Genomic DNA, 11931 nt, shown 5'->3' on the forward strand with positions numbered 1-11931 from the left:
GCCCTCTAAAGGGCGTACTAGTCAAGAGGGGGTCAACCAAAACTTTCACTTTTGAGAAGATGTACACATGTGTGCACATGTGTACACATGTACAGTTTCCTGAATAAATATGAAAATATTTGTTTAAACTCTGAAGGGTTAAATTTGAATCCTCAATTTATAACTACCGGTACTATAAATTTAATACATTTTACCAACAATGTTAAAACTTCTTATTGCCTTAAAGGGGCACCCTCAATCTGCCTAAAAATAGCTGAAAAAAAATCAACCGCAAAAATAATATCCATGTCACCGTACAGCAGAAGCATTGTTATTAAAAAAAATCACGTTTGATCATGCATGGCTATGTTTATTTTTAAGTGCGGCGCGCCCTCTAGGTCCTCAAAGTGTGTACTTAGCTTGCCTGAATTGTGTACAAGGGTGTACTTTTCACATTTTGCCTGAAAAAGTGTACAATGCCTTGTTCAATTTTTATAACAATGCGGGACCTTTTTTATAAAATTATTTTCAAAAGATACAATAAGAAAGGTTATTCACAGAATTAATATTTCCACAAAATTGTTTGATTGTTATTGCCATAAAATATGCATAATTTATTCCTTCTTAATATTTACAATTGTGTTAAAGCAGTAAGAAGTACACTTTAGTCTCAAGAAGCAACCATCAAAAACAAAACTCTTGAATCCAGGTAAAGTTGTGATGTGCTTTCCTGAAAATTAACATGATAAAAAAAGTGAGATTTAAAGACACTGCAAACCTTTGTTTAGTGTCAAAGACCAGTCTTCTCACTTAGTGTATCTCAACATACGCATAAAACAACAAACCTGTACAAATTTGAATTCAATTGGTTGTCGAAGTTACGAGATAATAGTGGAAGAAAAAACAAATTACTTCTTTCTCACAAACTACATTACTTCAGAGGGAGCCGTTTCTCACAATGTTTTTTTACTATCAACAGCTTTCCATTGCTCGTTACCAATTTCTTTTTTAATGCGTATCATTATTTTGAGTGTTAGATGAATCGTTATTTTAACTGAAAATATCAGCAAAATGCAAAATAAGAACCTTCCACCATAACAAGGATAAACTTAGACCCAATGGACCATAATAAACCAAATGCAGTTGATAAAATCAAATATTCTATTGCTTCTGATGTGTCAAGATTATTGCAAGTCGTGTAAAAACACAAATTAACAATAATAAAACGAGATTAGAATAATTCCGGGATTGTTGAGTAAAGGGTACACCATTTCCCTTCATCGTCTAAATTTATATTTTAAAACTTTTTGTAAGACACTCTTGAATGCAAGTCGGTTAATCCATCTCCCCTCCCACATCTCGTTACCCCTTCCACATCTCATTGCCCCTCCAACATCCTATTCCAATGTTGGAACGCGAGACTTGCACAGTCTTTCCAAAACAAAACTGGTACACTGTAACAAGTTCCATAATCGGAATAATGCAAGACTTGTATAGTGTAAACCCTATTCATTCTTAAAGATTGAGTAGTAACTTTGAAGAAACCTTTGATTCCAGGAAGATATGTGATGTAGAAAACCTCTTTGGAAAACTACGTGCAGTATTTACACGAGTCTGAACTGAGAATCCATTCAAGAAAAGTAAGATGAAGTTTTTTGCATGGCATGGTCTCCATTGGTCTCCATTGGTCACCATTGGTCATCCTTGGTCACAATTGGTCATCCTTGATCATCATTGGTCATGAGGATAGATCTTCTTCAGCCATGGACGAGCAAGATATCTGGTTCCATCAAACTTCTCAAAATATTCTTCAACTTGTGGATGTTGAACCTGTAAGGATCAAACACAGTCAAACTTCAACAACTTACTGTGATATTGTATTTGGTTTGTGGTAACACCATAGACCTTATCGCAAATTAATACTAAGTACGCGTACATTAGGCGTGGAATAAGGTGCATGCTGGTCTAGCTAGCTAGACCAGCATGCACCTCATTCAACAGTTGGCGCTTGCGCAATGGGTATTTGCGAAAAGGTCTATGTGTATACTTACAGGGTAGATTAGTTCTTTTCACAACTTGTTTTGCTATTTGATCTAATGCTGCAGGAGAGTTTTTTTTTAATTCAGGATATTTCTCTTCTGCTGCGGAGTAGAAAACTTAAATAATTTTAACATTATGACTTTTGTAATCATTCTACTTTGTAAAACGACAAAACTTAAAGAGATAAAGTTTCATGTATAGAAAATAGAGTTGTTGGTTCAGTGAGACACAAGCTCAAAATAGCACATGATAAGCAAGCTGGTGGTTTCATGCGATAATCGTATGAGATATTATTTTGAAAATCAACGCAGATTTGTCACATGTAGAACTTGAATGAATACATAAATAGGCCTTGAATCTCGTCTTTAAAAGGGCGGAGCAATTTTCCTCTAGTAACAGGTACTTAAATGAAGAACATTTAAATGTGCACGTTTGAACTTTGCAAAGGGCACAACAGCAAAAGCACAGGGCAGTCCGGAAATTGCTGTGGGTGCTGTAGGCTATTCTGAGGCATGCATACAAGTAGGCATATTAATAATATTTTCTTTCACAGAACTTGAAAGTATTGAGTACAAAGTGCTTTACACATATTGGTGTTCGGGGATATGAACCAATCGAGTACAAAGTGCTTTACACACATTGGTGTTCGGGTATAACAACCAATCGAGTACAAAGTACTTTACACACATTGGTGTTCGGGTATAACAACCAATCGAGTACAAAGTGCTTTACACACATGGGTGTACGGGGATATGAACCAATCGAGTTCAAAGTGCTTTACACACATTGGTGTTCGGGTATAACAACCAATCGAGTGCAAAGTGCTTTACACACATTGGTGTTCGGGTATAACAACCAATCGAGTACAAAGTGCTTTACACACATTGGTGTTCGGGTATAACAACCAATCGAGTACAAAGTGCTTTACACACATTGGTGTTCGGGTATAACAACCAATCGAGTACAAAGTGCTTTACACACATTGGTGTTCGGGTATAACAACCAATCGAGTACAAAGTGCTTTACACACATTGGTGTTCGGGTATAACAACCAATCGAGTACAAAGTGCTTTACACACATGGGTGTACGGGGATATGAACCAAATGAGTTCAAAGTGCTTTACACACATCGGTGTACGGGGATATGAACCATTCGAGTTCAAAGTGCTTTACACACATCGGTGTACGCGGGTAACAACCAAACAATATTCTTCATGTTCTGTGCAACACCTGTAGCTAGAGGCAAGAAGAAATTCAGAAAACAATACCTTTGTATTTTTGATAATCTCAATATTCTCTTCGGCAACGTAGGTAGTCTGATCGTCTGATCTATCTCTTGAATCAACTAGAACTGAGTAATTAGGCAAACTACGCCAATGCTGCATGAAATGAAAAGAAATCAAACGATGGTGATATTGATACATGCAATGATGATTGTGAGCTGTACAGGGCGAGTCAGAAAGAAGTTGACCAGGATAGGTGATGTTATGAAAACAAACAAGACACTCGAAAGTTCAGTAAAGCATTTTACAAAGACTCTCTCCTGCTTGTTAGAAAAAGAAATAAAAGAAATTGATCATTCCTAAGAGGAGCTGTGTCTATTTTAATCAAGGTACTTATTTTTCAAGCTGTTCACGGAATGACTTCTTTATACCCTTTGCTACTAACTCAGATGTTTAGATCCAGTCAAGCATTAACATTCCACGGAAAGCTACAAAGCGCTTTCAGTAAAACAGACATAGCTTCTCTTAGAAAGGATCAAATAGTTTATTTTATTTTTCTAGATAAAAAGGACAAAATACTTGTTTAATATGTGCTTTACTGGGGTTTTGAGTGTCAGTTGTTGTTTTGTTTTTAAGTTACTAATATCTGTCAACTTCATTTTTACTCACCCTGTAGTGATAAATAAAAAAAACCTTCACCTCTAAAGAAAAGGAAACCCTTCACAAAGGAAAGCTTTATTTTGATACCTCAGTGGGAACTATCAGATCATCGCAATCTTCCTGAGGAAAATAAACCAAAGCTGGTACAGAGTCTCTACCATCTAAAAGAATGGCGTAGAAAGGCTGAGCAAGCGTAGGGGGCTATATAGGTCAAAGGTTAGAAGTGAGGGTTAAAGGTCAGAAACTTATATTAGACTAAAGCCCAGATCATACTTCCTGCAAATGCTTCCTGGGAAGTGAATTTCATTGTGTCACAGAAGGAAAGGGAACGCGTACCGATTGTTGTGTCACCAAAATTTGCTTCGCAATAGCATTCGCCTATACTTCAACCCATGATGATGTGGTGATCTAGCCGTAGCCGTAGCTGTAGCTACCAATTTCACCAAGGCCTAAGGCTGATGTTGTTGTAATGCAGTAGATGGTTAAGATTCTACAAGAGCAAAATGCTTGACAAATTTCTCTGATAAGCACAAAATGACTGGGGCACCGGTCCCAACAGTGTTGACTTAATGAAACTATGGCTGGTATACTGTTTTTGCTAAGCAATATTTTCCAGTGCTTAGAGGTTTTTGTGCTTACAGGCTAAGTAGCTAATCAGGTATGTATATTATAATAACAAAACAGATGCCTTAATTTACGTGACTAAAATGAATGAAAATAAAACCTTACTTTATGAGAGCCATGCATCCTCCCGATCCAGTCTTCGGGAGCCTTTAAAGAAATAAACAATATGGAAAAGGAAGTCCTCATATGAGAATTAAAAAAATAATCAAAAACATTCAGGTTGAATCATAGTTTCTTTCACTGCCTTTCACCTCTGTGAACTCGGGTTTAAACCCCAGATCGGAGCTTTCAAGTATGTGATAGGCTGTTGAAAACAACCTAAACTATGAGCGCAAAGCAGGCAAGTTTGCGCGCCCAAAAGCTTGTGAGCGTAACCCTGCTTTCAATAATTAAGTAATTAAGCCCTACTTTGCAATCTGGGGTGTTCTTTTTGGTTTTATCTTCACGTTCTAATGAATTTGATCTTTTAGTAGGATTTGAAACTTTGCATGGTGGAAATACGATAAAGTAAGGCTTGCGATAACAACATGTAATGATAATCTCTATGAATGAGATTGGATATCTCGTTGGATATGGTACACAGAAGCGCTACATTTTCCATAATCCACTCGCACTTGTGTGTTAATCTATTTACAATATTGTAATTTGTTCGCTTAGATCTGCTTCTGGCTGGTCCAGGTTTTAGGGATGGTTCATTTTCAGACTTTTTAGTGTGTTTTTATAATTGTATTGCTGTTTTTAATTTCTTATGTTTGTTAATAATTAATTCTTAGATTGAGTTGTTTAGCCTTTTTTTCTTAAATTTCTCTGTGAAGCGCCTTGCGTGTCTTTTAGGCGGACTTTGGCGCTAAACAAATTTTCGTTATTATTATTATTATTTTAACATCATAATTATAAGGTCAAAAATAGATTGTGTATTCCATACCTTTGCTGTTTCATCCCATCCAACAATCACACCCCTGTAACCCCAGGTCTTGTGACGTATCACCTGACCCACTCGGAATTTGACCTTTGGTGACCTTGGACTTCTCGGCTCGACTGACCCTGTTCATTGAGACAATTAAGTCATGTTACTAGAAATAATCACAAATACATCAATTATTCAAGGCAAGTATTAGTTGTAAACAACATAAAACAATTACACAGTCCTACCACAATTTGTGCTTGATTTTAGACAGTGCCTGGCAGTCTTTGATTGTTTGAGTTGGTACATGAATTGGAAAAAGAATTGAAAATGTGTAAACGTTAATATTTCATAATGGTTTGATCAGCTCTGTCTGCAATCTCCATTTGTCAATACCCAAAGGGCGGTTTAACTTTTGTTAATTAATTTTGTAATAAGCTTCTTTTAGTTTTTTTAATGAAAGATCCCCCTAACATTACAAGGCCTGATGGCCGATACAAGGTGAGGGCTACATTTGATTGACCCAAACCAACTGCCACTAGGGGAAAGCTGCCACCTACTCCTGGGGCTGAAACAGGGTTATCCCCTTCACAGTCTGTAAGGACGTAGGCATGGGTATCATCCACTAGGAACCTGGCTGGTAGAGCAGAATGTACTAGGAGAGGGCTACTGCCACCAGGGGCACGCTGTCAACTACTCCTGGGGCTGAAACAAGGTTACCCCTTCACAGTCTGTAAGGATGTAGGCATGGGTATCATCCACTAGGAGCCACCTACTCCCTGGGCTGAAACAGGGTTACCCCCTTCACAGTCCGTCCCTGGGCTGAAACAGGGTTACCTCCTTCACAGTCCGTAAGGATGTAGGCATGGGTATCATCCACTAGAAGCTACCTACTCCTGGGGCTGAAACAGGGTTGCCCCCTTCACAGTCCGTAAGGATGTACATGTAGGCATGGGTATCATCCACTAGGAGCCACCTACTCATGGGGCTGAAACAGGGCTACCCCCTTCACAGTCCCTAAGGATGTATGCTTGGGTATCAGCCACTTGGAGCCACCTACTCCCTGGGCTGGAACAGGGTTACCCCTTCACAGTCTGTAAGGATGAAGGCTTGGGTATCATCCACTAGGAGCCACCTACTCCCTGGGCTGAAACAGGGTTACCCCTTCACAGTCTGTAAGGATGTAGGCGCTGGCATGAACATCATCCACCAGCACCTACTCCTGGGGCTGAAACAGGGTTACCCCCGTCACAGTCTGTAAGGATGAAGGCTTGGGTATCATCCACTAGGAGCCACCTACTCCTAGGGCTGAAACATGGTTACCCCTTCACAGTCTATAAGGATATAGGCTTGGGTATCATCCACTAGGAGCCACCTACTCCTAGGGCTGAAACAGGGTTACCCCTTCACAGTCTATAAGGATATAGGCTTGGGTATCATCCACTAGGAGCCACCTACTCCTAGGGCTGAAACAGGGTTACCCCTTCACAGTCTTTAAGGATATAGGCATGGGTATCATCCACTAGGAGCCACCTACTCCCTGGGCTGACACAGGGTTACCCCTTCACAGTCTATAAGGAAATAGGCATGGGTATCATCCACTAGGAGCCACCTACTCCCTGGGTTGGAACAGGGTTACCCCTTCACAGTCTGTAAGGATGAAGGCTTGGGTATCATCCACTAGGAGCCACCTACTCCTAGGGCTGAAACAGGGTTACCCCTTCACAGTCTATAAGGATATAGGCATGGGTATCATCCACTAGGAGCCACCTACTCCCTGGGCTGAAACAGGGTAACCCCTTCACAGTCTGTAAGGATGAAGGCTCGGGTATCATCCACTAGGAGCCTGGCTAGTAGAGCAGAAAGCACTACCTCCCAAACCCTATTGCTCGACTCAGTTGTTATTATTCTTTAGACTCACCTGCAAAATGTCCAGATTTATCTTTATATTGAAGGACTTCAACTGCAGGAGATTCTCCTCCTTCAGACTCATCTTCAGTTATTGTTGGATAAGCGTATTTCTGGACTGTTCCTGTTACATAATCAGCTGCAGTATTACACCACTGCTTCCAAGCTTTCAACGACAAGAACTGAGTCCTCCATGAGTTCAACTTTAGCATCAATCTACAAATGAAAATAAGCAGGAAATATAACAAGAAATCTGTTTGACGCAAGAACAAAATCTGGCCTCGAATTACAGGGCCTTGGTGCCCTTCAAAAGTTTCCCACTGACTTTAAGATTTTTCATTGGAAGTGGCCCTTGCAAAAGGAAAATTGCCTTGCCCTTTTTAACAATGTTCAAAGGTTTGATACTTATGTGCGATAGTTGAAATTTCAGCAAGCAATTTCCAAACCTGCGCTGGTAGCAGCTAGCTACCATAACATCACTCAACATGGATAGAAATTCAATGAAGAGTTGAGGCGAGGTGAGGCCAGGTCTCGAAATAACCCACGGCATTCAGGGCAATTGTCGTGGTGCCCTCTACAAGGTTCCTGTACAAATTTACATTATCTTCATAGAGGTACCCCTTATATGAGGAACATTGCTGTGCACTCCAAGATGCATGTGAGGCTAAACCGTCAGATCTGCTCCAACTTTTTGGATGTTTTTAACAGAAAGATATTTATAAATGGGACTAAAAAAAATGGTGACTCAGTCTCAAATGGCAGGTTAAACATTGCGGGCTTTGTGGTCACATACATGTAGCTGCGACCCTGCAAGGTTTTAAACAGGCGTCACTCTTTTATTCCCTTATTAAATATTGACTACTTACACCTGCAAGTTATGAGTTCTTTCCGTGTTGCTCACTGGATTCCATTGTGTGATGATAAACTGAACGGGTAAAACTAACAGCAGTAAGCTGAACTGGAATACAACAGCTCGATTTACAGGCATTGTCGGAGTGCGTGTAGTGCATTCAATCTGCATCAAACAAACCACAAAATACACGATACATATAAATAAAAAAGGAGAAAACATGGGCCCAATTTCGTAGCATGTGCTATCAGACTACAGTGTAAAACTAGGCTATATGGCGTGATTTGAGAGCTTGAGTTTGCCATAGCGATGACATAGCCGACGGTGTATGTCTGATGTCACGACTATGACACGATTGTCAGATTTTTCTGCTTGTAATGTGTGTGCTTGTGTGTATACAATGTGTTATTCAGACACACCATCACTTACTACTCTGGCCCCGCCCACAAAAGAGGGGATAAATAAAGAAACTATTTAAATTCATGGAAATTTTTTTCTTCTTTTATAGAAAACTATGTGTTAAAAACGCCCACTGATTTTCAAGTTTATATTTCTGGTCCAAAATATAAAAAAAAAAATTTGAAGTGTAATTTTGCCTAATATTTATATACAAGACCCCTTTTTATGCAAATGCAGCTCCGCCCCCAAATAGGAGAGACCCAAGATGGGTCCAAGTCTAAAATTGATTATTAGCCCAATACCAACCATCATAGCAAATTTCATGCTTTTACCACAAAGTGCACAATTTGTTACCTTAGCAGCTGCACTAACTGCCGAGCGATCACCATTCTCAGCTTGGACTTCACAAGCCCAAATTCCTCGCTAACCCGTGAAATAAACTTGACGTACGCTACATGTAGGATTAGGAATTCCCTGCTTCCACAAGCGCATATTCTTTGATCTGGACAATTCTTATGTGTTTTAACTTTTAAATGAAAATTTTTAAATTTTTGTCATGGTTCCTGACCATTAATTAAAAGTAAAAGTTAGTTTTTTTTTCGTTAGAGTGGGTGATACTCTTTGAAATACCATTCACTCAAAAAAAAATTTTTTTTAATGTTTGGGGCCAAAAATCTGACATAGCGTCTTAACTAAGAGTATGGGAAACAATATCACAACTACACATGTGACTAGGTACACTACACTAGCTACAGGAATAAACAACAAAGTTATGATAATGATTACAAATTTGTGATCTGATCTGAAGTGAAAATGAAATCCAGATAATTAACGGCCGGCTACAGTGAAATGAGCAGTTTCGTTTCACCAATTCACTGCTGACTGATTATGTTATGACTACGACTAGGAGCTAGGACTTTTTTTAGGAGGTATCGTAGCGTCATACGTTATCGACCCTCATATGTTTTCGGTCCCCAACTTTGATTCCCCCCGTTTACAGCGAGATTGTGCATACTGCACAGGTGACAGAAGCTATGCAGTTTACTCACAGTCTGTATTTTCATCAGGCTTAATCATGCTGTGAGAAAAGAGTTTCCTGTTGTTGGTTATGCTCAAACATTTATAAAATGATTGATTTTTGGTACTAATCACTAGTGCATTATTATGCCAACATTCAAATGAGTCAACGAAACATCATCCAACCTCAAAAGTTCAAAACAAAATTACTATAGACTGCTAGATTGAGTTTCATTCTGCTTTAGTCACTAGATGGATCACGTGAGGTGGTTACTATTTGGGTTTCTATGGTGTGCCAATATGGGGAAAACATTAAAATATTTTAAAATTAAGTGAAAATTACCAAAAACCATTTTTTTTTATTTACTGAATACTGTAATAAATTCCGATAAGCGTAATAAATTTTAAGTCTACATTAAAGAGAAAATATCATAGATTGGTTTCTTATCTCCTGAAACCAAACATTACTGGTCTGAAATGGGGGAAAACGGAATGTTATGAAGTGTGTGTGTTTCAAGGGGGATGGGGTGTTTTACTTTCATGCCTTATGATATCTCTGGATTCTAATATAGTAGCCAAAATGCCTTTAGGACAAAATTGTAATTAAATTTGTTAAGTAGTAATTACATAATATTTTTGATTTATTTTGCACGCCATACTAGCTTCTGAAATACCAACCAATTAAAGGTGTGAAAACATGTGACGTTGCTCCAATGTCATGCATGCATATATATAACTTAAGCACTGTTAATGGCGGACTGTCTCTCGCAACGTAAAACACATCATGAAGTGTAAGTGTTATTGTTAAAAAATTGGATAGATGATTTAAAAAAAAAACATTTAGTTTTTGATTGTGAACAATTTTCCTGTTATCCTACTGAAAACACATGACACCAGGATACTTCTGCTATCGTCTTCACTAGTAGTACGTGTAGTACTACATGTAAATGTCATGATGAAGACTAGTAGTACACTGTAGAATACTAGTAATCAATAGAAAAATTAGATGTAGTTTCGAGAAGGTGCCTGGAGTAGTTTTCTACTTCTCCAATGACAACGATCTGTCTGATGTCTGACCATGATGATGGTGTGATCATGGTCTGACCATGGAGCAATAAATCATGCTCCATCCCCCCATGGCCATGGTGATGGTCTGACTGACGATCGAGCGGAGGTGGATGCCGGCCACAGAAACTTGGAAACCTAAATGTAAATAATGTGATCTAAGCCAAGTTAAAAAAACACCAAAAGCCCACCTCATTTCCTTGGACTTTGTTGACACCTTTACGTCCCCTCCGTGAGCCGTCTTCGAAGTTTGAGGCTTCTTTTCATAGCATTTCTGACGTGTTATTCGGACGGCCCCGCATGCAATGAAATAGTGCCACGATTGGTGACCTCGCTCATTTAAATATAACCCCTGTCTGGCACCTTGTACATAATACACTTTTGGGTAGAACAGTCTTTGGAACCTGACTATATTACAGGAATATCTCCATATCATGGGTTCAGCGAGGCCCATACACTGTGCACAAGCAATGGGTACAGGAATATCCCCATATTACGGGTTCACTAAGGCCCATACACTGTGCACAAGCAATGGGTACAGGAATATCCTCATATCACGGGTTCACTAAGGCCTATACACTGTGCACAAGCAATGGGTACAGGAATATCCCCATATCACGGGTTCACTAAGGCCCATACACTGTGCACAAGCAATGGGTACAGGAATATCCCCATATCACGGGTTCACTAAGGCCCATACACTGTGCACAAGCAATGGGTACAGGAATATCCCCATATCACGGGTTCACTAAGGCCCATACACTGTGCACAAGCAGTGGGTACAGGAATATCCCCATATTCAGGGGTCCAACGGACAAAACTTTACGGTGGGTTGCCCCGTTGGCTGTGCGCAAACGATGGGTACAGGAATATCCCCATATCCCGGGTTCAGTACGGTCCATACACTGTGTACAAGCAATGGTACAGGAATATAGACATATTCAGGGGTCCAACGGACAAAACTCAACGGTGGTTGCCCCGTTGGCTGTGCACAAACAATGGATACAGGAATATCCCCATATCCCGGGTTCAGTACGGCCCATACACTATGCGATACAGGAATATAATATATTATTTTTATGGATTCAGTACGGCCCCAAGAATAAAGAAATTTCATTAATACGCATTTCTGTATAATGCGCCTATATTCGCGCGTCCCTAGCGGCATTATTACATCCTAAATTTAAGGCGGTGTAATGCTCTGTTCACGCCATTATTAAGTAATAAAGGCGTTATAATGCCGTAAATTATGGAGTTATATA

General features: G+C 39.5%; 1 protein-coding gene across 2 annotated transcripts; it reads right to left on the reverse strand.

Annotated features, from left to right (window-relative positions):
• Nucleotides 1–984: 984 nt before the first annotated feature.
• Nucleotides 985–10991, reverse strand: LOC117297079. Of its 2 annotated transcripts, XM_033780208.1 has the most exons (7): nt 10861–10991; nt 8205–8353; nt 7352–7554; nt 5452–5570; nt 4632–4673; nt 3288–3398; nt 985–1809 (listed from the first exon to the last, which is right to left on the reverse strand). In XM_033780208.1, the coding sequence occupies exons 2-7, from the start codon at nt 8324–8326 to the stop codon at nt 1711–1713; spliced, it is 696 nt and encodes a 231-aa protein (XP_033636099.1). In that variant the 5' UTR covers nt 8327–8353; nt 10861–10991; the 3' UTR covers nt 985–1710. The 2 variants fall into 2 exon arrangements, with proteins under 2 accessions (XP_033636099.1, XP_033636100.1); XM_033780209.1 differs by lacking the exon at nt 3288–3398.
• Nucleotides 10992–11931: the final 940 nt, after the last annotated feature.

This window comes from Asterias rubens, chromosome 11 (genome assembly GCF_902459465.1).
Source record: "Asterias rubens chromosome 11, eAstRub1.3, whole genome shotgun sequence".
NCBI lineage: Eukaryota > Metazoa > Echinodermata > Asteroidea > Forcipulatida > Asteriidae > Asterias > Asterias rubens.

Bases quoted from the DNA above. Each gene is read 5' to 3' on its own strand.
- LOC117297079 (XM_033780208.1), bottom strand. From the start codon at position 8,326: ATGCCTGTAAATCGAGCTGTTGTATTCCAGTTCAGCTTACTGCTGTTA. The intron at 7,555-8,204 runs GTAAGTAGTCAA...TTTCATTTGTAG, and splicing joins AGAACTCATAACTTGCAGGT to ATTGATGCTAAAGTTGAACT. The intron at 1,810-3,287 runs GTATTGTTTTCT...TGATCCTTACAG, and splicing joins AGATTATCAAAAATACAAAG to GTTCAACATCCACAAGTTGA.